This window comes from Balaenoptera ricei, chromosome X, assembly GCF_028023285.1.
Source record: "Balaenoptera ricei isolate mBalRic1 chromosome X, mBalRic1.hap2, whole genome shotgun sequence".
NCBI classification, from domain to species: domain Eukaryota; kingdom Metazoa; phylum Chordata; class Mammalia; order Artiodactyla; family Balaenopteridae; genus Balaenoptera; species Balaenoptera ricei.
In genome coordinates, this window is record NC_082660.1 from 93,209,606 (window position 1) to 93,237,117 (window position 27,512).

The 27,512-nt window shown below is 43.0% G+C and overlaps 2 protein-coding genes across 3 annotated transcripts in view; one reads left to right on the forward strand and one right to left on the reverse strand.

Annotated features, from left to right (window-relative positions):
- The window catches only part of BEX3 (brain expressed X-linked 3), a 296,936-nt gene that overhangs the window by 96,670 nt on the left and 172,754 nt on the right, over positions 1 to 27,512 (forward strand). The window lies entirely within an intron of this gene.
- On the reverse strand, positions 1,975 to 27,495 carry LOC132357144 (nuclear RNA export factor 3-like). The gene is made up of 20 exons (XM_059910436.1): positions 27,262 to 27,495; positions 24,247 to 24,300; positions 22,219 to 22,276; positions 8,169 to 8,343; positions 7,795 to 7,948; positions 7,088 to 7,171; positions 6,876 to 6,980; positions 6,671 to 6,751; positions 6,496 to 6,565; positions 6,253 to 6,341; positions 5,750 to 5,859; positions 4,829 to 4,865; positions 4,395 to 4,463; positions 4,254 to 4,309; positions 4,003 to 4,110; positions 3,838 to 3,896; positions 3,614 to 3,729; positions 3,476 to 3,518; positions 2,692 to 2,764; positions 1,975 to 2,161 (listed from the first exon to the last, which is right to left on the reverse strand). The coding sequence occupies exons 1-20, from the start codon at positions 27,493 to 27,495 to the stop codon at positions 1,975 to 1,977; spliced, it is 1,962 nt and encodes a 653-aa protein (XP_059766419.1).

The window sequence follows — 27,512 nt, forward strand, 5'->3', positions numbered from 1 at the left end:
CCAGATGTCTTTCAACGGGGGAATGGCTAAACAAACTGTGGTACATTCACACCATGGAATCCTATTCAGCAATACAAAGAAACAGACTATAGACCCACTTTACAACTTGGATGGATCCCAGGAGAGTTATGCTGAGTGAAAGAAATCCATTCCTAAAGATAATATACTATATGATTCTATTTCTATGACATTTAGGAAATTATAATAGTGTCTGACAGAGTTTAGGGATGTGGGATCAGGAAGAAGGTGGGTGTGGCTATAAAGGCTAACATGAGGGAAACGTGTGGTGATGAAACAGTTTTTGATCTTGTTTGTGGTGATAGTTAGAACACCTACATAGCTGGTAAAAGTGCATGGAATTATATATATAAGTATTATTCACAGGTGTTCTAACACACAAATGAGTGCATGTAAAATGGTGAAATTGTAGTAAGTTCAGTGGACTGTACCAATGTCCATTTCTTAGTTTCGATACTGTACTAAAGTAATACAAGGTGTTATTATTAGGAGAAGGTGAGTGATGGGTATACATGACCTCTCTACACATTTTTTTGCAACTTTTGGTAAATCAATAATTATTTCAAAGTAAATAAGTTAAAAAAACAACATAGGAGTTGTGGGGAAAATAGTGTTAGTTACAGAACCTAAGAACCTAATAAAAATGTTAGCACAGTTTTAGACCTGTTAAATGATTAAGAATACCATAATTATTAGAGTAAATATGGTACTTTACTTGCTAAATACGTTATATTTGTTTATAGAAGTGAATATCAGAACGGTCACAACTTGTGAGTACTGAAGTGGTGGAGAGAAGGTTATCAGGAGGCAAAGCTTGGATTTTAGGGTAGTCCAGGAATGGAGTCCTCACTCTATAATTTTCAAGCACTGTATAGGTCGGCTATAAATGCTAGAGACTGCCAGGGATGATGTGGGAGATGGGACCTTTTGGTCCTGGCCCCACTAACTCATGGTTGGGTCAGGGGAAGAGCAATCCAAGACACACAACATACAATGTGCAATGTTACTCTTTAATATAAAGATAAACAAGGATCATGCGTGGGAAAAATACAGAACAACTGGCAGGCCTACACGGTAAACTTTGGTTTCCTGATTAGCTGGACTGCAAGCTTAGTCATGGATATGGCTTCAGTTAAGAGAAGAGAGGTAACAAATATGAGGAGGATGAAAATGACATCTAAAGGCTCATTTGCAGAGTTTTGTTCTCAAGATCCCAGGTCAGTGGATGAAGGTCTCATCTTGAATTTTGCCCTTGGACTGAAGAAAGTAAAGAGAAAGAATTGGGATGTCAGCAAAGCCAGCAGCCATTAGTTTCAACCCCAGGGCACCTGACTTCTGTCCACCTTCACCTTCCTGAAAGCCTAGAGGTCTATTTCTTCTTATCTCTGGATTATCAGAATTCACTTTTTGATGAGTAAAGAATTTTTTAGTTCTGTAATAGTCTAGTCATTGTACTGAAAGCACCTGTAGTGAGGGAGGATAGATGACCTCTCTTAGGACCAAACTGCAGACACTGTGACCACACATCACTGCTAAATCTATGCCTCAGGAACAAGCCTTCAAGTTTACCAACATGTATGTACCAGAATGAGCAGACGCCACTGCATGTAATGCTGAAGATGTAGTGAAAAGATAAATGCCTATCAATAATAGCTTATGGCTTCCTGGAATTCAACTGTTTAATATATTGATCTTGGAAAGAATAAGGTAGCTTCACATATACTGAGAGGAAGCTATGCTGGTGCTAATGATAAACAAAAGAAATTTCAAAACAGTATATAACATAGGAAACCTGTATTTTATAATACATGGAAATGTATTAGTATGAAATTAGGGAATTTCTCACAACTAAACGTTTGTAAGAAAAAAATAGATGTAAAATAATTAGCTTCAAGTTCCCATTAATCACCCCTCTACTCCTCCCAGCTCCCTCCTATGCCCACGCAAACCCAGCACTCACTTCTGATTACACCAGCGGTTCACCTCAGGTCGGGTGGAAGATGCCTGCATGATGTCCTGCTGCTCCTGGGAGAGGGTGTGCATGGAGCTGGAGGTGGGCGTAGGCACTGGGATGGAGAACACACTCTGGGTCTCACTGGGGCTGACGTCCCTCACAAACAGCTCGTCATTCACGATGCACAGACTGAAGGAAAAATGGGCCCTCAGACAACTGCTGGATGGACACCCACACCCCCAATATTGACTCTGCTCCCACTGGCACTCAGCAACCAGATTCCTTCCACGCCCCTCCTGTGTCTGTCTCCCAGGTTCCTTGACCTGGCCCTCCCCACAGAGCCCACCTTTGGAGAGACTGTCTACCACCTTCACTCGATTTATAGGTTTATCCCCAACCCACGGGCAATTTTGCATTTACCCTTTACCACAGCCCAAGGGGTGGACGCTCTGATCCCCATTCTCGGAAGAAGACACTGAGTCACAGAGAGGTCATGTGACTTGACCAAGGTCACACAGTGAGTGAGTGTTGGGTCAAGGAGAGAAGGCATAGGCCGACTCCAGAGCCCATGCTCTTCTTAACCACTAGGCTAGACTGCTCCTGGGATCTTCCCGCTGGCTTTCCACAATACCGAGTAAACCTAAGGTCTGCGCCACCACATTCCCAAGCCCCTGAGCCCAGGCGGGGATGGGCATTCCCGCCCACAACAGGGCTCTCACCTGGAGTACCTGGCAGGGGTAGCGATGAAGGTCCGGGTGAAGGCACGCACACAGCCCTGAGAACTTCCTTCCACTTCAACAGCAAACAAACAACAGTACCCCTTAGAGCCACACGTGCTGTACACGCTCACACGGCGGTCCCCAGTCAGGCTGTGACTGGACACTCATGCTGAGAGGGCAGTTGTTCACGGGGGCCAGGGTGTCGGGAATCGGGAGGGCAACTATAGGAGTAGTCTGCGCCCAGTGACAGGGCCCCTGACAACCACTACACAGGTTCACGGGATGCGTTTTTCACAGCCGCCCAAGAGGTGGATACTACTACCCCATTTTGCAAATGAGGAAACTGAGAGGTTAAGTAACGGCCCAAGTTCTCAGAGTGAGTATCTGGGATGAGAGCCACCAAACTCCGCAGCCTGTGTCCCCAACGCCCAGGGTGTGCAGGGCAGACAGGCATGGACACAGCTCAGACCTGGATTGTCTGTGGGAAGCCTGAGCGCTGGAGAACACAGTGGGGAAGGGGAGGGGAGGGGAGGGGAGGGGAGGTGGAGCGGAGGGCAGGGGAGGGAGGGGAGGGGAAGGGAGGAGGGCAGGGTAGGAGGGGAGGGGAGGGAAGGAAGGGAAAAGAAGGGGAAAGAAAGGGAAGGGAAGGGAAGAGAAGGGGAAGGAAAGGGAAGGGAACGGAAGGGAAGGGAAGGGGTCAGGGAAGCTGGGTGGTTCTGGGATTGAGCCTGGCCAGGGGGAGGCAGCAGTGGGGCAACTGGGGATGGGGTCTACACACACTCACCTTCCTTGAACACCCCGCTGACAGAGAAGCAGAGCATCGTTTCCTGAAAGGGAAGAGCCCAGGCGCCCAGTCACCACCTGCACCTCCTACCCACCTGCGGCTTCCTGGGCCCGCCCGAGGGAGGAAGCAGGAGCTCACCGTCTGGGACCACGTGTCCACCACGAAGGAGTTGAAGTCATGCTGAGTCTTGGGCAACACACAGAGGGTGTGCACAATGTCATGTTTTGTGTGCTTCAGCAGCTGGACCCGCAGGTCTGTGAGGGGAGGGGAAGCGAGCGAAGGTCAGGGGCTGCCACGCCCTGGGCCCTATGATTGACCCCTTCACCGCCCTTTCCCACCCAGTCTTCCCATCACACACTCACGGGGGTCCGTGAGCTTCTTCATATTCCGGCTGTCCTTGAAGTACTCGCACAAGCTGCTTCTAGGAGACAAAGAGCAACAGTGGGTGGTGGGTGTCTGCAGGAGCTGGCCTGTGTCTCCTGGGGAGCCACACGGCCCAGGAGCAGAGCCTGTGCTGTGATACTCACGGGGCTGGGTCCTCGGGGTGGAAGGGAATGGTCAGGGAGAAGCAGGCCTGCTCGTGATAAGCACCCACGAGACCCTGTCGGTCTCCATAGTCATGGATCAAGTAGTACCTGAGGGAGAGCATTGAGGACAGTCTATCTCTGTGGTCTGGACCTCACATGAGACTTGGAAACTCCCCTGAGCAGACCTGTGCTTAGGTGGCCTCACCTGTCCTCACCCTCCCCCCCTTGCTCAGCTTCCCAGAGGTACTTACTGCTGCAGGAATTGCAGGACTAGGCTCTTCAGCTCATCAGATCCAAAGTAGCTGCCCTGGAATCAAAACAGTCCTCAGGACCAGGGCTGACACCCCCTTCTCATGCACCACTTACAACCCGACTTGATCGTCCATCCTCACCTTGCAGGTTGGTAAGCGCTTGCAGGCTTCAATACCACACTTAGCCAGTGGGGATGTCTCCTGGCCGCCCTGGGGAAGAGAAGAGGAAGTCAGCAGTGCAGACCAGGAGGTGGTACCGGATGATCAGGGAAAAGGATGGGCCCAAGAGAGGGTGAGGGTCAGAGGTCAGGGGTGAAAGGGCCCTGGAAATTCCATGGGCAGGACTACAGTTTGGGTCATCACCGTGGGTTCCCCAAAGCCTGTGAAGAACGTGGCTGAAGAAGATCCAGAGCCTTTGTCAGGTTCCCACAGGGGCTGTACCATCCCCCTCCACCCAGGACTTTTAAGGGTCAGTTTCAAAACTGTAACTGGGGCAAGACCCAATGCGGTTCAGAGTAGTTTGTGGGTGCTGTCAGTGCCAGTTAGAGGAGTCAGTGAACAAGGTATACACTTACCAAGGTTAGTAACTTGGGGAACAATTCCAGGATGGAGCTGCCAAAATCAAGACAAAACAGAAAAGCCAGTGAAACTATGGTGGTGACCCTCCTCCTCATGGGAGCAAGTACACCCACACCCCAGTGTCCCAGCCTTCCAGGGCCCTGAACACGTCCCCCATCGACTGACACAGAGGGAGAGCATGCCCTACCTCCCTCCCCGCCTCTCTCCCTCCCTTCCTCTCCTTCCCCTGGGTAGCTCCCCCACAGACTGCCCGGACTCCCTTCTCCAGTGCCACAAGGACCAGCATTTCAAACCCATGCTGCAGGGCTTCCTTCCCCTCCCTTCCTTCCTCCAGGGCCCCACTGAAGGATGTGGAGAGAAGAGGGAATGGGGTGTGTGCCCGAGGCTCTGCTACCTCACTGGGGGTCCAGCACTCTGCGAAGACCTGGACCAAGACCTGGACTCCCCCCATGGATGGCCCAGGATGCTGGGGCAGGGAGGCGAGTGAGGTGGGGCTCAGGAGGCAGGGAGGGAGATGAAGGGGGATGAAGACAGAAAAGGAGTGAAGGTACGAGGGGAGAGATGACAGAGACATTCGGGCCTAGAGGCAAGGGAGAGAGAGAAAACAAAGGGAAGGGAAAGAAGCTCTCCCGTGGTGGGGGTAAGGGAAGAAGAGAGAAGAAAGGGCAAACGGCGCCCCTTTTGCAGCTCTTCACCTGCCCCAGAATGGCTCAGACACAGCAGATAAGAATGTAAAATATGCAGATATTGGGCTGGGGGCCCATTGGATGTTGGTTGAAACTTTGTCAACTTTGTGATGCAGAGAGGAGAGCATAGGGCCTGTAGTCCTCCCTGAGGTCCATGTCAGCTGCCCCTTGCAAACGGCCACTTTTGGGAGTAGCTCAGGCTCCCAGTGGGTAACAGAGGATACATCTGACCTTATGTTGGTTGACTTATCAGGGAAGCTGGTGCACAGGGGGTTTCTGTCTGCACACATCCCTTCTGGCTCCAGCCGCTCACCCTTGTCCATCTCCCCTGCAGACTTCACCTGTGATCATGAGGAGGAACCACATGGGCCAGAGAAACAGAGCCAAGATGGCCGTGCACCCCAGTCCCTTCCTTTTCCTACAAATCCATTTCCCTTCCTCTGTCACCATCACATGAGCTTTCCCACCTTCCCTTCAAAGATGGATCTGGGTACCACACCTCACCTCAGTGTTGGAGAGGTTCAAGTTCTTGGTGTTGGAAGCATTCGGCATAGAGTTGGACAGGCCATGCAGCTGGTAGGGTTTCTTATTGCTCAGCTCCAAGGGCAAAAGCTATGATGAGGAAAGAGTTAGAGTGAGGACCCCAGCAGGGGATACCTGAGACCAATCTGCCTCTTCTACCTAATCTCTCCCACCATCACCACCAGCCCCAACATTGGGTCTAAGGTCCTCACCTTGGGCATATTCCCTGGATGGATCTGCAGGGAGGCGGCCATGCCATTTCTAGGGTTTCGCGGCATTCCAGTATCACGGGTCATCAAGTCTCCAGGAAGCCAGGAGGAGGGAAACAGAGGCTGAGAGGCTCCTGGCTGGTACAGCTCCAGCACCAACCCCTCCCCGAGGTACCTTTCCTGAGTATCCTTCCCAGCTAGACCCCTCTGCCCTCACCTGCTCTACAATTACTGCTGTAGCCATACCAGGGTCAGAGCGGAGCCTCTGGATGTCAAGAGATTGCTGGGAGGCATCGTGTCGTTCCTTCACGGGCAGCTGCAGAGTTAGGGATGGGGTCCAGGGCTCTGAGTCTGAGGTGGTGATCGGGGGCAATAGGTGGGTCTGGCTGTGAGTGCACAGGTTGTGTTGAGTCTGCATTACCTTTATCTGCTCCACCTTTTCTGACCTCAGCTCCTTCAGCACAGAGTGGGGTGCATCACAGGGATCAACAAAGATAGATATCTGTTGAGAACGCAAGAGGGGCTGGGTAAGCTCCAGGAAATCTGAGCCCTGGGATCAAGCAAGATCATGCCCCTGTCCTGCCCTCTTGCCCCCTGCTAGCCCTGCTCATGCCCTTGACACACACCCTTTCATTAGCCTCATTGTAAATCTTGCCGTTGACATTCTTCAGTGCGAAGGCAATGTTGGCATTCTCAACGAAGAACTGGGCCTGCATTTTCTCATAGTGAAACTGTAGGGAGAGTGACAAGAGAAGCATAATATGAGACCAGAGGCTTTTCTCATCTGGGCCTGCCATCTTCCCCGTTTCCTCTCATGGGCCTCCATGTCCTCTCTTACTTCGACTGGGGTGAAGGGGACACTGCATTGCTTCTGAATCAAATTCAGCAGCCACTTCTCATCATATTGAATACCGAAGGGAATCTAGGAGCCAAAGAAATAATTGGGGAAAGAAAACTGATACAATGGAATCCAAGGTTAAGATAAGACCCAGCTGTGTCTTGCTTTAGGACCTTTTTTCAGGCTTTAGGTAATTTCTTAAGGTAGGACAATATCTGTTATCGCTAACTTTTACACCAGACGTGGACTTCCTAAATACCCTTTCTTTCCACTTAAATACTTTTCCTGAAATAATCGACTTCATGTCTTTCACATGTACTTACTTTTATAAAGTTCTAAGAGATCCTACCTAAGGCAGACCTGGCCTGCCCCTCTGACAAGGACCCCAGAGACTCAACCTCCTCCCACACTCAGCTTGAGCCAAACTGCGTCTTCTGGTGTGAAGTTGCTCCATCTCCTTGGCAGTAGTTTCCTCCTTTGCTTTTAGACAGCCTCTCCCATGCTCCCTGCAGTCAGTCTGCTCCCTTTATGTTGCTTCTCTGAACCTGCCCTCACATGATCTAGGAAGTTAACTCCTAGTAATAACAAGACAGATTACCAACTCCACTGCCACGAGAGAAAAGTTCCCAGCATCTCTACACGCGCCCAACATGACTCCCTCTGTCATCTTCTTCTACATGTCAGGTCCATTTAGCCAGCACACTCACTGTGGTCTTGAACCAGCTCCCCAAGGTCTCATCCTGCCTGTTTCTCTCCATTCGTCTCTCTGGAGGCTTTTGCTCTGTCTCCTTGTTAACATGGGTTTCGTCTTGTTTCTGAAAATTGCCTCTCCGATGACAGGATGGAATGGCATAGGGAGCACTGTGGGGAAGTGGAGAGAAGAAAGTGGTCCGTATAGCCTTGGGAAGTCTTCTCTACATTTTCCCCAATGATAGCAGAGCTACAATAAAGATTGCTCAACCATTAACCTGATCCCATCATTCCTCACTCTTCCAGGTTAGAGAGAAGAATGACATATTTAACTACAAGGTTTTGTTTTTCACTGGTTGATACTTGTCAGCCATGCTGCCTCGTCACTTACTATCTTACTCCAGTATCCTTGTGAACATCACTTGTTGCTTGATCTCCATCTTGTTGTTGCTGGGATGAAGGATGAATACCAGACCTGACTTGTTCAGACCAATTGTTATACCTCCTTTGGTAAATACGCCAGCGTCTTGCTCTTCTTTGTAAGGAGGTAACTTGCTTATTGTACCCTGAAATTGAGAGTATCACATCAATGGTCTCAGTACCAGAAAAATTCCTGGGTAAATATCCGGCTAATGAAGAAATATCACCAACTTTATCATCTAAATAGGAAATTATCATAGTTAGGAAGAAAAAAAAAAAGGCTGAGAGACTTCACTGTGTTTCTGCTTCTCAGGAAACGAGAGGTGGGGAGCATTCACAGCCAAGAAGAAAACAAGCACAGAGGAAAGGGTCTGGACCCAGGGTTTAGTCTGTGATGTTAGTCCCTGCTCTGCTTGGTTCAGGTTATGTGACCTGGGACAAGTGGCTTTTCATCTCTAACTCTCTCTTCTCTGCTCGGCTCTAGGAGCACAATAAAACCTACCCTGAAATCTACCCTGGTGTGATGGTTCAAGGGTCAAAGGTGACCTCCCTGCCTGACGGAAGAATTAGAGATATGAAAGATAAGTCCGATGAAAAGATCCACAATGGAGCCTGGAGAGACATAACATGGAGAATACCAAAAGCGAGGGGGAGATAATTAAAGGTGATGCAGTGAACATACCTCACACATGGTTAATGTGAGTCCCGGAAAGAAGGGGAGGGAACAGCGGAGAAGTGGTATTTGAAGAGATCTTGGTTGAGAAGTTTCCAAAAGTAACAAGATATCAACTCAGTGTAACAGTATTATTGTAATAGGAGAAAAAGTATGCTTTAAGGAAAAACAGTCCTAAAATATGCATTCATTTCATCATCGTGTAACAAAAACTTGGAAAATATGTGACCAGAAGACTCAAACTAAAAGAAATGTTACAGGCTCTTCTTTGGGCAGAAGAAATATCCTCCCAGGTGGAGGCACATAGATACAGGAAAGAAAGACTAATGACATTTGTGAATATGTAGGCAAATTTAAATGAGTGTTGACTATATAACACAATGATAGTAATTTCTTCTGGGGATTTAAATATATAGAGAATGAAAATGCATAACAATAAATTTGGAGGGTATATGGAATCAAAGTGTCTCAAGGTCCCCTAATTGTCTGAGGAGTTTTAAAGAACTAATTAACTAACATTAGACTGAAACGGCAAAAATGTACACTGTAATCTGAAGGGTAAACACTACAAGAATGGCAAAAGAATGTTTATCTAGCCACATGAGGTAACAATTTAATAGTTATAAAATGTTAATCATTTCAAAGGAAAGGAAAGGAAAAAGAACTTAGAAGAGGCAAAAATAAATATACAGTAAGATAGTATATATAAACCAAATTACATCTACTTTTACATTAAAAATTTCAGATTAATATTCCAAATAGAAAGACAGCTATTATCAGACTGGACAAGAAACCTTCCATCAAATGCTCCTGAAAAGAGACACATGCAAATTTTAATCATCTAGAAAATTTGAAAATTAAAAAAATGGCAAAATGTATACCTTTTCCACAGTAACCTACAGAAAGCTGGTATAACCCTATTAGTAAAAGAAAAGGTACACTTTAAAGAAAAAAGCATCACTAGAGAAAGAAGGAGATTTCTTTGTGATAACAGGTTCAATGCAATAAGGAGATATTAATATAAAATTCTAAACTTGTATACATGTCCTAAAATAGAGCCAAAATATGCAAAGCAAAATCTAACAGAAATAGAGCATGGACAAATTCACAGTCACAGTGGGAAATTTTAACACAGCTCACTGGGTGATGCACAAAATGGCAGACAAAAACTCAGCTAGACGGAGAAGGATTCAAAATGTTACTTAAGTTAACAAATGTATTTAATTGACATAGAACAATGCACATAACAACTACTCATCGAACGTTCCAGAATAGCTCATATGCTGGGCAACAAAGCAAGCCTCAGTAAGCTTCTATGGACTAATACAATTTACCCTGACTAGTTAATGTAATATTCAGTGGTAATGGTGGGTTTTCTGCCCCTCCCCCACCTCGTATAAATCCAAGGAATATTAGTTTACACAATCCCACGCCCCACCTAGGTGACCCTCCCTACTCTCCAAACCCTAGACCTGAGAACATCACATGACTTGTGCCTTTTCCTTAGCCAGGGGAAATAATTCACCTCAGCCGTGGCCATTTCCATAAGAGGGGAGGTTTTCCACATGGAATCAGGATGGGTGTGTCAGAGCCCACTTGGCCCATTTCCTCAAGAGAGTGGGAAATAGTGAGCCTGAGCCCTCTGCATGCCTCCTCTAAAGGAGGGTCAGCTTGTTGGGGGTCCTGTGGGTTGGGGTTAGGGAGGGAACCCAGAACCCCTCCTGCCCTGTGGGGACCTGAGGACAAGGTCTCATGCTGACCAACTCACCCATGGGGTGGCCTGAAGGCAGTGATCTGTCACCGCCCTCCTCACAGGCCGCTCGTGAAGAGAATCTGTGGGTCTGGAGCTGGAGGTTTGGAGAATATCAGGAAGGGCTGCCGAAGAAGGAGAGTGCAAGCCCCAAACCACTTTGTCAGAGCCACACAAACAAGATGGCATCCTAACAGGAAGTCCCTTCCCCAAGGGCATAGAGGAGGAGAGCCCTGGGGGCCAGAGGAGACTTAACTTCCTGTAATTACTGCCCCCTGAGTTTGCTACCAGCCTAACACCCAGGGAACTCTTTCCAACTGTACCACCCTTGCAGAGGAGGCCATCTGGAATCAGGAGGCTTAGGGGACCTTGGTACTTCTGGTTACAAACACAGGGAGCTCTGTATGCCAGACTCTGGATCAGCTACACTACATTGTGTTCCTTCATTCGGCAAACCCAGAGAACTCTGTGTGCCAGCTGTAGGCCAGGCTCTGTACTTGCTACATTGCCTCTATTCTTTCATGAATTCCTCACAGGGGACTCTGATATCAGAATCACCAACTTTCCAAAGTTGCTGAGGCTTACTGAGGTGCTGGAGCTTGTCTAGGGTCATTCAGATGCTACCTGGAGAAACAGAGACTGGAATTGAGCTCCATGGAATGGAAGATGACTTCTCCATGCATAGCTTTACTAAATTCTTGGTGCAATATAGGGGATTTTCTGAAGTTTACACAAAGTAACTGAATAGTCTAAAAATAATCAAATGGCTAGAATTAACTCTAACCCATTCCAGAGAGATAATACCAAAACAACAACAACAAAAGACACTTGAAAATATAAAGGAAATACCAAACAGAGTTTGGTGGGTCACTGTAATGACAGTGAAAACAAACAACAAACAAACAAACGGAAACCCATAGCCTTTCCTTTTTTAAAAAAATGTAGTCACTGTAGGCAGATATCCCCTAGTGGCTAGAACCACAACTGTAGCTCTGAAAGTCTCAAATCAGAGGGATTTGTAAAGAGGGAAGGAGGGAGTAGCCTGGGCTCCAGTTTATGAGCCAGAACTTTGTGGAATTTTCCAATACCTTCTGGAATTTTCCACTACTTGCCCTCCTTCCCTTCCTAGATCTCTATGCCCTGAAGTCCAATGCCTGAGAGAAGTGAAGAAAAATCTGCACATGAGAGTGTGAACATCTGAGGTGAGGGAAATGTAAGACAGAAATGCATATGAATACACAGATACACTGTCAAGTCAAAAGTTGAAAATTCTGACTTTTTATGAAACAGTATCATGTGAACTCTTTGATAACATGGTAAATATACGTGAACATTTTTTGTCAGTCGATTATTAAATACTCTCAAGTGTTCCTCTCGACAGATTAGCCTAATCACATAATCTTAAACATTAAAAATGTATACTTAGAAAATAAAATCATTCTGCACCTTCCATCTACGTGATCCCCTCACCATGACTCACAGATACCCAAGATATCCAATGTAAAAGGATTGGTGCACATTTTCCAGATGTGTTTCTCTTTAGGTGGTGTGAATACCTAACTTAAAACATTTGTGTAGTTATGCAGTTCTGTACATATTCTTCTTAAATTTTGCCATTACAGGGACTTCCCTGGCTGTCCAGTGGTTAAGACTCTGCGGTCCCAATGCAAGGGACACAGGTTTGATCCCTGGTTGGGGAACTAAGATCCCACATGCTGCAAGGTGCAAAAATAAATAAATAAACAAACAAATAAATAAATAAAAATAAAATTTTCAATTTCATAAGCAATTTTATGCAAATTGATTTTTTTCATTTATTATGACATCTTTCGATTTTCGCTTCTTCAGTTAATGGTTTGGCATCTTTCTAGATCTTTACTGAAGAAGCATTTTTATTTTTAGATGAATTGAATTATTTGTGGTTATCTTTTGTCCCTTTCTCTGCTGATTAACAGAAATCCTGTTTGTTCTCGCACATGAGCACAAAATCTGTAATACTGTTTCAAATGTTGTCTCCCAGCTTTTCAAACTTTTAATTTTTTCTCTTTTGACAGTACAGAAATTGCTTTAATTTTCATGGATTTTTTAAATTTAAAAATAACACAGCTATGACAGAAAAAATGAGTAATACATAGGGTTGCATCAAATACTAGTCCACTGGGAATTCTAGATTCAAAGCCTTGATGGCTCCAGGGCAAAATGGAAAAGAGCTTTAGACCAAATTCTACATTGGTGAATATTGGGGAAAATATTTGAATACATGTTTGCTTATAGGAGACACCATGTAAAGTGCCTCTGGCCTAAAATAATTCCGTAAATGATCATTTCCTTCCCTCCATGGAGGTTAATTTCCTCTGCTTCAACCTGAGCCCCACACAAATTCCCCAGGACAGTTCAATCTCTGTAGCCCCATATCCAGGCCTCCAGGCTCAAGGGAGTAGATTTCATCTACATCCCCTTCAAGACCAAGACATGGGGGAGAGGGCTGTTTGAGTACCCTATCAGCGTGGCATTGACACTAGGACAACCAAAACGATATATGTGACCCAAGAAAAGCGTTTAACTCTGTCACAAACTTAATTAGAGAAATTGAAGGAAAGTTAGGAAAAGCCCATGTCTCCCAAACAGAAATGTCACATATAAAGGAATGCGAATTATTGGGAAAGTGTTTGGGACATATTTTATAGCCAAATGTTTAATATTATATAATATAAATAAATCTGATTAGTAAAAGAGCATCATTCAAAGTCTATCAAAAAATTTAAATAAGAACTATGAATCACAAACATATACAGATTAAACAAATACAAAAACAATTATATATGCATGTATGTATGTGTACATATATTTACATATGCATATCCACATAAGCATACACATATAACATATGTATACATAGTATGTATACATATTGTGAGCAAATTTTGGAAGAATAAGTATGTTCACGTAAACTAACTTACATAGTACTGTACACAGAGAAATACATCCGGGAAATATAAACTATTTTTTTTAACATCTTTATTGGAGTATAATTGCTTTACAATGGTGTGTTAGTTTCTGCTTTATAACAAAGTGGATCAGTTATACATATACATATGTTCCCATATCTCTTCCCTCTTGCATCTCCCTCCCTCCCACCCTCCCTATCCCATCCCTCTAGGTGATCACAAAGCACAGAGCTGATCTCCCTGTGCTATGCGGTTGCTTCCCACTGGCTATCTATTTTACGTTTGGTAGTGTATATATGTCCATGCCACTCTCTCACTTTGTCACACCTTACCCTTCCCCCTCCCCATATCCTCAAGTCCATTCTCTAGTAGGTCTGTGTCTTTATTCCCGTCTTGCCACTAAGTTCTTCATGACCTTTTTTTTTAAATTAATTTATTTATTTATCTTTGGCTGTGTTGGGTCTTCATTTCTGTGCGAGGGCTTTCTCTAGTTGCGGCGAGCGAGGACCACTCTTCATCGCGGTGCGCGGGCCTCTCACTATCGCAGCCTCTCTTGTTGCGGAGCACAGGCTCCAGACGCACAGGCTCAGTAGTTGTGGCTCACGGGCCCAGTTGCTCCGCGGCATGTGGGATCTTCCCAGACCAGGGCTCTAACCCGTGTCCCCTGCATTGGCAGGCGGACTCTCAACCACTGCACCACCAGGGAAGCCCATGACCTTTTTTTTTTTTTTCCCTTAGATTCCATATATATGTGTTAGTATACTGTATTTGTTTTTCTCTTTCTGACTTACTTCACTCTGTATGACAGACTCTAACTCCATCCACCTCACTACAAATAACTGAATTTCTTTTCTTTTTATGGCTGAGTTTACCAACAATATACATCTTGCTATGTAAAAAGATGAAAAAAAATAGAAAAATATTTTCTCTAGCATATACACATTCCTGCATTTCATTAGTTTTGGAAAGAAAGATATTAATTTGAAATCAGAAGAATAAATGATGCAAATTTTTATAACATTATAGTATATACCTAGCTGGGAATTTCACTGCAAAAAAATTATGTATGTGACAACTGTGTTTATATATAAATCTATATATTTTTTCACATTACCCTTGTCTCTCAATTATACATATAAAGGTTTCCTGTCACTATTGGGAGGAAGGGGCTGAAGAAAATTCTTGCCACTAGACTTAATGTACCTGGGCTCTAACTCACCCTTAATGCTTCATTCGCCACAAAATCTTCCAGATATTTCCGTCCGATGGGCACCTTGCTCCCTTCCTCCTGCCAAGGCTTCCTGCTATGTGACATCCAAGCTGCCATTCCAGATATGCTCACCAGGTGGCACAGACCTCCAATTTCTGAATTTTCTCCAGTGAAAAATGTTATTTGGGAAAGGGAAAGAAAAATCTATTAAAAGTTACCTTGCACTGCGAGTGGTGGAAGAACATGTAAAATAAAATCATGCTCAAATTGCTTTACCTAACGATTTTCTTCTTCTCTATAGTTTCACAGACAGAAATCAGAGTAATAATATAGGACTCCTCTTAGAGGGCTGGTGGTCAGTAAAGGCCTGAGGTGGGAGCAAGGAGGGCAGAAGGGGTTCAGGTACTTTCTACAACTGTCCTGTTAAGTTTCACAAAGTTTTTCCCAGAGTGACAAACTTCTGGGTAAGGGATTGCCGCTCTGGATTTTCCAAATGGATAAACCAGGTTACAGGGTATTTCCTTCCTGTTATATCTGGCTAGTCTCCACCCTCTCCTCTTCTGCTGGCTAAAGCCTCCTTAGGCTCAGATCTCAGCTTAAACTTCACTTCACATGAGAAGTCTCAGACATACCCTACTGGTGTGATTACCACTAGGCATCTAGTAACTGCACCACCTTTACCATCTCCAGACACATTTTTCATGTGAAAGGGGACCAAAGACTGTGAGCTCACAATGTTTCATAGGCTGTAGCATCACACAGTGGACTTAAGATGCTGACATTTTCAAATATCTTGTCTGAAGATTTGCCTCAGATTCTCTCTGCCACTTTTGAGAGAGATGCTGGGGACACAGGTCAGTTCAGCAACGGAAATGCAGAGTTCTTCCACAGACAGCAATCGGAGCGTGTAGTTCAGAGAAGCTGAGGAGGCTGTGGATTGATGCTCCTTCCTCTACAAGAGCCCATGAGAGTACTACAACGAGAGTCTGTGATTTTTAGCATGCGTAGTTTTGCATAGCAAAGACCAAATGAACCTTCCAGAGGTAAAATTCCAGGTTTGAAAGTTTTTGAATAATTTGCTGCGTGGAATACTCTTAAATATATTTCAAAACATTTAAATGAACTTGGAAAATATTAAAAAAAAATTAAGGAAGGAAGCAAAATGTTCCTTTAACCCCTGATGAGATATCATCATTTTTATATTCTCATTAATTATGTGCATAATATGACACTGGCTTATCTTTTAATCTACATATAACATTTAATCCTTTTGACATAACTACAAACTCCATATTGTGATTCATTCTTTACTGATAAGGAAACCAAGCTTCAGGTTTCAGGCCTGGCTGAGACTAAAGCACTTTTGTGAGCTACACCGTCTTGTGATTTCAATAAATCCTGACAAGGACCCTATGAGGGGGAGAATCCTCACTCCCGGGATGGGGAACCTGAGGTTTGGGACCTTAATGTCCCACACTGCCCCATGTCATGCTCCTACTCATTGGCTGATTCCAGACTGGAAACCACGTCTTCTGAACCCGAGGCCTTTACTCTTCCTACTGATTCACCAGGCCTTGCTTTATTTATTGGATATAATTTTATGGGCTTTGTTTACAACCATAACAGGAATTCACACTCAGTTTACACAATGTGGAAAATACATTCAAGGATGGAGGGAAATTGCAAATAACAGCAACACTACAAAACACTGACATACATAGTTAACTTTATGGTTTCCCTTGCTGACAACTGAAAACAATATAAAAGCTAGTTTCAATTTACTGTGACGATTTGAGACAAGTTTTGTTTTTATTTCCACTGTTTTAAAACCATATCACCCATGCTACTCTCTCACTTTGTCCCAGCTTACCCTTCCCCCTCCCTGTATCCTCAAGTCCATTCTATAGTAGGTCTGTGTCTTTATTCCCGTCTTGCCCCTAGGTTCTTCATGACCATTTTTTTTTTTTTAGATTCCATATATATGTGTTAGCATACGGTATTTGTTTTCCTCTTTCTGACTTACTTCACTCTGTTTGACAGACTCTAGGTCCATCCACCTCACTACAAATAACTCAATTTCATTTCTTTTTATGGCTGAGTAATATTCCATTGTATATATGTGCCACATCTTCTTTATCCATTCATCTGTTGATGGACACTTAGGTTGCTTCCATGTCCTGGCTGTTGTAAATAGAGCTACAATGAATATTTTGGTACATGACTCTTTTTGAATTATGGTTTTCTCAGGGTATATGCCCAGTAGTGGGATTGCTGGGTTGTATGGTAGTTCTAGTTTTAGTTTTTTAAGCAACCTCCATACTGTTCTCCATAGTGGCTGTATCAATTTACATTCCCACCAACAGTGCAAGAGAGTTCCCTTCTCTCCACACCCTCTCCATCAGTTACTGTTTGTAGATTTTTTGATGATGGTCATTCTGACCGGTGTGAGATGATATCTTATTGTAGTTTTGATTTACATTTCTCTAATGATTAATGATGTTGAGCATTCTTTCATGTGTTTGTTGGCAATCTGTATATCTTCTTTGGAGAAATGTCTATTTAGGTCATCTGCCCATTTTTGGATTGGGTTGTTTGTTTTTTTGATATTGAGCTGCATAGCTAGTGGGAAGCAGCCGCATAGAACAGGGTGATCAGCTCGGTGCTTTGTGACCACCTAGAGGGGTGGGATAAGGAGGGTGGGAGGGAGGGAGATGCAAGAGGGAAGAGATATGGGGACATATGTATATGTATAACTGATTCACTTTGTTATAAAGCAGAAACTAACACACCATCGTAAAGCAATTATACTCCAATAAAGATGTTAAAAAAAAGTATATATAATTGAGCTTCCATCAATACCCTGTTGAGAAATAGTTGCCTTTTGAAAGGGCTCAACATTTTAAGCTAATGGGATAATCTTTAATGGAGTAATTTGAGGCCTAGAATAGGTAAGTGGGAGGTAATTTAGGCTAGATTATTTGAAATTATAGCATTTAGGTACACAGTGGTATGTTTAGCTTAACAATATTTTCTCTGAAAAAATATGTGCATGCATATACACACACACACTCATATATGTATTATAAATTCAGTGATAAAAAGATATGCAGCACGCTATTTACAAATAATACAATATAAAATCTTCTTTATTATAAATTCATATAGCCAATTGATTCTCACAAAAGGCTTTCATTGATTTTGGTACAATGTTTGTATCCATAAACAGACAGTGATGAACAAGTATAATTCCTACATGAATGCTGATTGGTATTTTTGTTTATGTTAATTAGTTTTATAAAAGTGAAACAATAAAGATGTATGTTGGAAACTACTATGTTCACTAGTTTTTCAATGACTAGTGATTTCTTTGCTGAACTGTGTAATAGTTTCAGATCATGGGAGACTATTCCTCCAATTTATAATAATTTTAGATTGTTACAATTTGTAGCAAATTATACCTATAGACCCACACACACACACACAAAAAAACCATATCACTGAGATATTGCTTTTAACAGAAAAGAAAAGCTATATATCGTTTCTCAATGGAAATGAATTAGCGGCTGTAAGAATATCATTGGCAAAACCAAGTAGAAATACACGTTTCTCAAAAATAATTTATGTTCTCAAAATTAGTTTCCTTTTAACTCATTACAATTAAAATCTGCATTACAACGTGTTTGCCAATAGGTAACAAACTATAGTAATTGAGGTAAGAATTAAGATGCTTTCATTCATACTCATGGATACTTTGAGCAAAACCCTTGAATCTGATTAATTTGGTGATGCATCAAAACCCAGTTTGACAAAAAGATAACCTACTGAGTGCGAGAAAAATATTTTCAAATGATATGACCAATAAAGGGTTAATATCCAAAACATATAAACAGCTCATACAACTCAATAGCAAAAAACCAAACAAACTGATTACAAAATGGGCAGAAGACCTGAATAGACATGTTTCCAAAGAAGACATACAGATAGCCAACAGGTCATGGAAAGATGCTCAACATTGCTAATCATCAGACAAATGAACATCAAAACCACAATGAGATATCACCTCACACTTGTCAGAATGGCTATCATCAAAAATTCTACAAATAACAAATGGCGAGGATGTAAAGAAAAGGGAACACTTGTACACTGTTGTTGGGAATGTAAGTTGGTGCAGACACTATGGAAAACAGTATGGAGGCTCCTCAAAAAACTGAAAATAGAACTCCCATATGATCTAGCAATTCCACTCCTGGGTCTATCTCCAAAGAAAACAAAAACACTTATTGGAAAAGATACGTGCACCCCAATGTTCATAGCAGCCTTATTTATAATAGTCAAGATATGGAAGCAACCTAAGTGTCCATCAACAGTTGAATGGTTATTGAAGATGTGGTATATATATAATGGAATGTCATTCAGCTATAAAAAATAATGAAATCTTGTCATTTGCAACAACATAGATGGACTCGGAACGTATTATGCTTATCAACATAAATTAGACAAAGACAAATACTGTATGATATCACTTATGTGTGGAATCTAAAATATAAAATGAACTAGTGAATTTAACAAAAAAGAAACAGACTCACAGATACAGAGAACAAACTAGTGGTTACCAGTGGGTAATCATTACCTTATAGCACAGTGGTGCCCAATTTTGCTCACTAAGTGGGCAGAGGGAAGGGAGGAGGGGCAAGATAGGGGTAGGGAGTTAAGAGGTACAAAATACTATGTATACAATAAAAAGGCTACGAGGATATATTGTACAGCACAGGGAAACATAGCCATTATTTTATAATAACTTTAAATGGAGTATAATCTATAAAAATGTTGAATCACTATGTTGTACACCTGAAACTGATATAAATCAACTATATGATTATGCTTGCAAAAATACTAGTGGCCTTTAAACACATCACAATATCAAAATTAGGTAACATTTGTTTTGGCCCAGGCAACATTTATTCATAAAACTATTATGTGGCATTTTCATCCCTATTGTACAGATGAAATAGATAAGAAACTAAAAGGTTAAGTACTTTGCGTAAGCTCGCAAACTTAAAAAGGGGCCCATCAAGGATTTTGAATCCAAATAACAAGGATCCACAGCCCATGAATATATAAGGTGATAGAACTTGAGACATGGAAGCACACAGATATTATCAAGTTTCAGCCAGAGAAACCCACACTGACACACACTTACATGTACAGATCCATTGTCAAAAATTGTAATCAGATTCTTTTCTGTATGAATCAGTATTCTTTGAATACATTTCCAAAACAATAAAACTATAACTACTTTATCTGTGAAAGTATTTTGTGTTTTCAAATTTTTATCAATAAATTTTTCTGTTTATAGAATTTCAAGCAATATAGAACTGTACATGTATAAAATTAAATTACCCTGAATCTCCCTCCTGCCTGACTCCTGTCTCCTGACCCAAAGATGTCTATTATCAACAGACGGGTGCATGTTCTCCAGATGTGTTTCTCTATAGGTGAATTATTATCATAGTCACAGATACACAAAAATATTTATTCATACATATATTTTTTTCAATATTGGAATCACCTTATTCATATTTTGCAACTTGCTTTTTTGCATCAAAAATAGTATCTCTTTATGTTTTAATTCGTATTTCATTAGCTGTGTTTTTAAATGTTTCTAAGACATGTATATTGCTCTTTGAATGAATTCTGTTTATATTTATATTAGTTATCTATTGGTGAAAAATAAATTACTCAAAAATTTAGATGTTTAAAATAACAAATATATAATACTACACCATTTCTTTGGATCAAGAATCAGGGAGAAGCTAAAGTGGAAGGCTCTGGCTCAGGGTCTCTCACAAGGCTGCAATCAAGGCAAAGGTAGCTGGTTACTGGCAGGTCTCAGGGCCTCACTACTTCTGGCCAGAGGCATGGGTTCCTTGTTACTTGGGTAGCTTACAATATGGTAGCTGGCTTCTCTCAGAATGAGCATGAGACCAACAAGGAAGACACAGCCTTTTTGTAACCTTGTCTCAAAATTGAACCCCATCTCTTCTCATATATTGTAGCCATTAAAGGAAGTCACTAACTCCAGCCCACACACAATAGGCCAAATTATATAAGGAAGTGAATGCCAGAAGGCGAAGATCATTAGAGACTGTTTTAGGGGCTGCCTACCACAACATCATTAGATTATCTGTTTATATTGGTTCCTGGGAATGCTTCAGTATCATGATAATTCACTTCATATAATTTTCAAGTATTTACTCCAGCCTTGTCAAGCAAGTTTTAATGATTATTTTGTAATACAGTCTTTTAAATTTTAATATTATAATTTAAGAGTAATATGGCTCATTATATTTAAAAAATTGATACCCTGGGCAGCATGAAATATGAGCACTGAAAGAAACTAGGATTAGGACATGTCCTGGTGGCTTCAGGACACAATAGGAGAAGCTTTAGTGAAGTCCAGGTTACACTACTAAGCAGGCATTAACAAAGCAGTTTCCCCCTTTTATCTAACTTCTCCAAACTTCCTATACTCTGATGTAAACAGTGGATTTAATAATAGTTTACTCAAATAAATGTGAAGATTAAAGGATATATAATTTAGAGTTCCACTTGCATAAAATAGTTTTGTCAACATTAATATCCTACTCTTCAGACCACCTATCCTAGAGGAAGCACCTGTTCTGACTGAGACCTTGTCTACCACCTTAAGACCAGTCAATTCACTTGGTCCCCATTCACAGGTGTCTTGGCCCCAGGGACAGGATTTCATTACTGTCATCATCATCATCATCACCAAGAGGGGTTTTTGAGTGAGTGCCCATAGGGGAGTGTAAAATGACCAGTCCTTAAGGCCTGGTAGCCTATCACCTACATAAGAGATCGCTGGGTATACACAGTGCATCTCAACTTAACTTCATTATTACTCCCTCAAGGAGGCTCTTTAGACAGTTTTTCTTTGCCAACACTTCACTGCATAGAATGTGAAATTTTAATACCATAGATGTAGTTTATATCTGTTTATGTACTGTGGACCTTTGGAGGGCCACAAACCATTGTAATGTCTACTTCCTTCCCCTATTCTCAAGAACCAATTTTCAGATTCTTGGTGGGAGGTCATATTGGCTTCACTGAGGATGAATGGAAAATTGTGATGGAGACAAAACCTGGAACACCATCCCTGCCCATTATGTGGTGTGTCATTCAGGAATGCTTGCTTAGCCTCTGTTAGCCTGCCCTTTTTCATCTGTAAAAGGGCACCCATGATGCTTTCCTTACAGGACTATAGGGAGGAGTAAACGGGGAACCCTCCACAGAGTATATGGCACATTGTAGGACTTCAAGAAATGTGAGACATGGCCCACTTTTCTCCTCCCTCCTAGAAAGTGATGACTGTTAGCTAAGCCTCCCCCTGTTGAGCCTTCAGGTAGCTGTAGCCACTACCTTTGCCTTGACTGCAGCCTTGTGAGAGACCCTGAGACATATCTGCCATAGAAATCACCTGGAAACATGGCAGTCAGAAATAGCACATATTCACACTTCCGTAATAAAGGAGGTTTGGGGCCATTTCTGTGTTGCAGGATGGCTTTGCTGAGGAATCCAGGGTGTGGTAAGAAGATCATCAAACCATTTGCTTTAATTCCTCATCATTTTATGTCCCTTTATTTTACCTTTTAGATTGATATTGGAAAAGCAGTTTCCCACTGAGCCCCCAGATGAAGGGAGTGCAGATAAAGGGGAGGCAGGAATCACAAACCCTTGACTTTGACACCAGGCCCGTTACCCTCTACAGGACCATGCACTAGGATTTCATCTGCACCATCAGCTTCTTCAAAGAGAGGGGATGGGGAGCGAGTATTACCTCAGTGGGCACAGTTTAGAAACATGTAAAACTACAAGTTTTAAGTTCTAGAAGGTCATCATCTGTCGAGGAGACTGTTGGATGCCCTTTGGGGAGGGTAGGAGGTAGATCCCATTCCTGTTCCTTAAAAGATGACTCTGGAAGATTGATCTTCCATTAGTGAATGAGTCTGTCATCTGTCAGTGGGAATAATGATGCCATCCTCCCGGAGTTGTTGTGAGAATAATGTAAGGTATATAATTGTGTGCATGTTTCAGCTATAAATATATAAGTACTATCATAGAGCTAGTTCCCTTTAGCAACCTTTTTTAAATCTGAAAATAGTTTTCTTTTGAGATTTCTCTAGTAAGGTGACTGTGGGGCTGCTTTGATATGACTCCATGCTGCCCTGACCATTCTTTCACGTATTTCCTGGGGCATAGGTGCCCAAGAAGTTCTGCAGCCAGTGTCCAAGAATGCAGCAGCTGATGGGGACCTCACTATTTCTTCTCTCATAGATATTGCCAATGTCTCTGCAAAGAGGTTGTAACAATCTGTCCTCCACCAGCAGTGAATGGAGTTATTGTAGCCCCACATTTTCCACTTAAAGAGGATGCAGCATAAACATAAAGTCACTGATCAGATTTTCTTTTCAAATTCTGGTATTATTTCAGGATATATTCTGAGGCACAAATGTGAAATATGTCATTTATAGGGAAATATAACAAAGAAAGATTAAAATGATCTAACGTTCTAGTACCAGGATATCAGATTAGCAAATAATAAAAACGTAAAACCCATCATGGACTCAGATCTGCAAAAACAGGTGCTCTTGTCTTGTGGTTGTTTGTGCTAAATGCTAATAAGATTGTAAAGGTCAACTAAACAGTAAATATTAAAAATATTCAATGTCCATACTCTTTGACAAAGAAGTCCCACTTGTGGGATCTTGTCTTCCTGAGGCAGCCGGGTGAGACCCTTGCCATCATGACCCATCTGTCCACACTGTTCAGGGTTGAACCATCAACACAGATGACTCAATGTCTTCAGGCCCCCTGACTCCTTGATTCAAAGGAGAAAATCTCTCTTACTGCTGGTTGCCCAGCCTTGATGAACCATCCACAGAACCACCACAAGCATTGATATGGAGCAGTGCTAGGTCCCTGCTCCTGGAGGGACATGTAGATCTCTGACCTCATCCCAGTGTGGGAGAAATCTCCCTTCTTCTCCCTCTCCAGGCTCTCAGAAGCCCTCCGCTCTGTAGCAGGTGGAAACAGCCCAATCCTTACTGTAAGTTTAAGGTTTTACAAAAGATGGAAGAAACACAGGTGTCAGACAGCTTCTGCTCCAAACCCTGTCACAAACTTCCCTGGAGGCAAGGGGAAGGGGCATCAAGCCTGGCTCCCTGCTGCAGGGAAGGTAAACACAGGGAGAACAGAGATGACCACCTCAGCAGTATGTATCCTGATACATTTTGTACAGATCTGTCACCAGCAACTAAAGGTGCCCAGGTTGCTGGTTATATCCATAGCTATGGCAGTGGGCTTGGGGAGAAACCTCTTTGCCACCTGTTTCTGGTGAGGAGCCAATGCTTTTTTGTCATATACATCATGAAGACAAGACAGCCATACCTCAACACCAGCACCTTGGTTCTCCTCCACAAAGCCTTCTTTGTGTCGGGTTGCCTGATAAAATCAGGACACCCAATTAAATTTGAATTCCAGAGAACCAAGGGATAATTTTTAGCATAAGTATGTCAAATGCAATGTGATTTTGTTTATCTGAAATCGAAATTTAACTTGGTGTCTTTTATTTTTATTTGCTAAATCTGGACACCCTGGGGTAGGAGACTGTGAATCTAAGTTTAACAGCCCCAGTTGAGCCCCCAATCAGCACCAATCATCCACGTGAGTACACCTTCTTGGATGTCCTAGCCGAATTAAGCCTCCAGATGACTGTGACCTAAAGTGACAGAGACGATGTGGAGCAGAAAAACACTCAGCTGAGTCAACATACTGAATCCTGAGAGATAATAAATGACTATTATTTGGGGGACTTTATTAAGTAGAAATGGATATCCAAAACATGCATTTGGGGTGTACTTTTTTTCTGTGGTCTGTAATCATTGGAAAGGATAGGGATTCACTGATTCCTGAAGCCTTGGTAGGACTTCATTATAGTTTCGGCTATAGATTGCATATAGCTTTATATGTGGGTATCGATTTCTGAACATTTCTATTCCTTCTTGAAGGGATTTCCACAGGAAATTTTCATGACATATGATTTTCACCCTACTTTTGGAATTTAGAACCTAATTCCAATCCCCCTCCACAAGAGGAGCCTCCAATGCAATCTCCTGTGTTAAGGAACTGAGAGGTTGTTGCTACAACTGGCTCCATGAACCACATGGAACACCATACCCTCAGAACGTTGCTTGGTGAGTAATAGAACAAGGGGTGTTTACTCACTTTGAAAAGTGATTCTCAAAGATTGTTTCCTGAAACACTCTCCTGCTACAGGGATAACCTTTGGCAAGGAAGTTACTTTCCTTGAGCACATATAGACAGAGCTTCTTCACCAGCAGCAAATAGCTCTGTATTATAGTCTTTGGCCTTTATGACTGTCTCATGAAGCACTTTAGTTGGTCAAGTCAGTATGATTCTGGGGTTCATTAAAAAAGAAGCCCAATTGCCTGCAAATCTAAGTCATTTTCTCCAATATCACCTTTATAAGTAATAGAATCGATGTTTTGTTCTTTTTATTCTTTTGTCATAGTTCTTGAGTTAGAGCCCAGATGTGGATAAAGGGTGTGTTTGGGGGACCCCTTAAAGACACAAGCATTTTGTAACGGATCATAGGAAAAGTTGGGGAGCCAGCAAGACTCAGAAAAGGGGAGAAGAGCTGTGGATCTATTGTTAGACCCACCCCTGAGAGCAGAGTAAACATGTGCTCTATAAAGGCAGCTTGCTTCAAGAATTTTGAAGGGAAAGGGTCTGGGCTGTGTGTTCCTCCTTCCAAAGTCACTCATCAGATAAGTGATTCCCACAATAGAGAAGTGAATTACAGAGAGGCTAGAAGTATTTTGGTCATGGATGTCCCTCCTCATGGAAGAAAATATCAGGAATGGAGAATAAGAATTTCCCCAACAGAAACCAGTTGTCTGGGGAATTAACTAGGTTTCTTTCTGCCTATTAAATGACTATATTTTTCTAGGCCTGCCTCCCTGAAGCACCTCTGAATGTTTCTTTAAATGACTTAATAAATATATAAATAAATAAATGACTTTTTTCCGACTTCTTAGATCATTCAGTCACACGATTATAGACATTCTCTTAATGTTCTACCACAGATGACGAACTTCTGTTAGCCCTCTGAGGGCTAGCTCATCTCCAAGAATCCTAGGATACTTCCCTGGGTCTCTGTATACTGAGAATAACTCCGCTCTTGTCTCTTTAAAGCAAACATATTCCTGACAACAGGGACTTTTTTTTTTTTCCATCAACCTGGGCAGAGTTCGCCAATTTTCCGGATCCCAGTCTAGTGCCTCTAATTAGTATGCTTTCTCTGGTGGTAGCCAGAGCTAAGGTCCTCTGCTTTCACTGAAATCCAGGGAGTGGAGGAGTGTGCAAGAGGCATTTCCGGTGTGGGGGATTAGCCTGCGCATCGCGGTTGCCGTGGAAACCTGACGTCAGTGAGGCGACCGTGACGACTTTTCTGCAGAGACTGACGTGACCTGACGAGTAGCACAGGTCCCGCCTTCAGGTGTTTGGGACTCAGCTGAGGGTGTGGGTCCCCGGTGGGGGCTGGACGACGCTGGGGTGTGGGGAGACAAAGGGATCCACATCCAGGTCACCTCTTTCCCGCTTTGGGGCTCGGTGCCTCCGCTGTCTCGTAGGTAAAGCCATTGGGGTCCCGCCCGGCCCCAGTGGGTGCGGTGTCCTGCTCCAGGGGTGTCCTGGAGCCACTTTCCTTCTAAAGGCAGGGGCGCGGGAGGTGAGACAGGTAACGACTCTAAGCCTCAGCTTTCCCCTCTGTAAAATGGGGATAAGAATGCTTTCCCCCTGGTGGCGCAGTGGTTGAGAATCTGCCTGCCAATGCAGGGGACACGGGTTCGAGCCCTGGTCTGGGAAGAGCCCACATGGTGAGGAGCAGCTGGGCCCGTGAGCCACAACTACTGAGCCTGCGCGTCTGGAGCTTGTGCTCCGCAACAAGAGAGGCCACGACAGTGAGAGGCCCACACACCGCAACGAAGAGTGGCTCCACGCTCGCCGCAACTAGAGAAAGCCCTCGCACAGAAACGAAGACCCAACACAGCTAAAAATAAATAAATTAATTAATTAATTAATTTAAAAAATTGATTTGTTTAAAAAAAAAAAAAAAGAATGCTTTCCCCACAGGATCGCTGTGAACATTCAGTGATAACACATGAGTAAGCCTATAGTCCTGTGGTTATTGTGGGATCATGAATGTTTGGCCACTTCTTATTTATTATCAACTTCGTTGTTGGGGGAGAGATGAGGAAAGGAAAAGAAAAAGCCCCTGGTGAGAAACCCATTGTAACATCTGGTAGTTAGGATCACTGCCCAGTTGTTTCACTGTCTATGTCACTAACCCAGTGCCTAGCACGGTGCAGGGCACACAGTTACCAGTAAAGCATGGTAATTGCTGGATTTGTCTCTCCCTGTGCAGCTCCTCATGCCGGTGGCCTTGGTCACATCAGGTGTCTGAAGGGGGCAGGTTCTGAGCATCTGTGTCCTGATGGCTGCTGGAGCTTCTACTCCAGATTCAAGGGCAGCAGTCCTCAGGAAACCACAACACTTCACTTCCTGGTGGAATATGACGCCTGGCTCTAGTGAGTTCATAGATCTGGACAAAAGCATGTTATGAAATAGCTCCT

Bases quoted from the DNA above. Each gene is read 5' to 3' on its own strand.
- LOC132357144 (XM_059910436.1), bottom strand. From the start codon at position 27,495: ATGCTTTTGTCCAGATCTATGAACTCACTAGAGCCAGGCGTCATATTC. The intron at 24,301-27,261 runs GTAACTGTGTGC...TGATTTTATCAG, and splicing joins GCAATTACCATGCTTTACTG to GCAACCCGACACAAAGAAGG. The intron at 3,519-3,613 runs GTGAGCTCCTGC...CTTCCCTTTCAG, and splicing joins TGGACACGTGGTCCCAGACG to GAAACGATGCTCTGCTTCTC.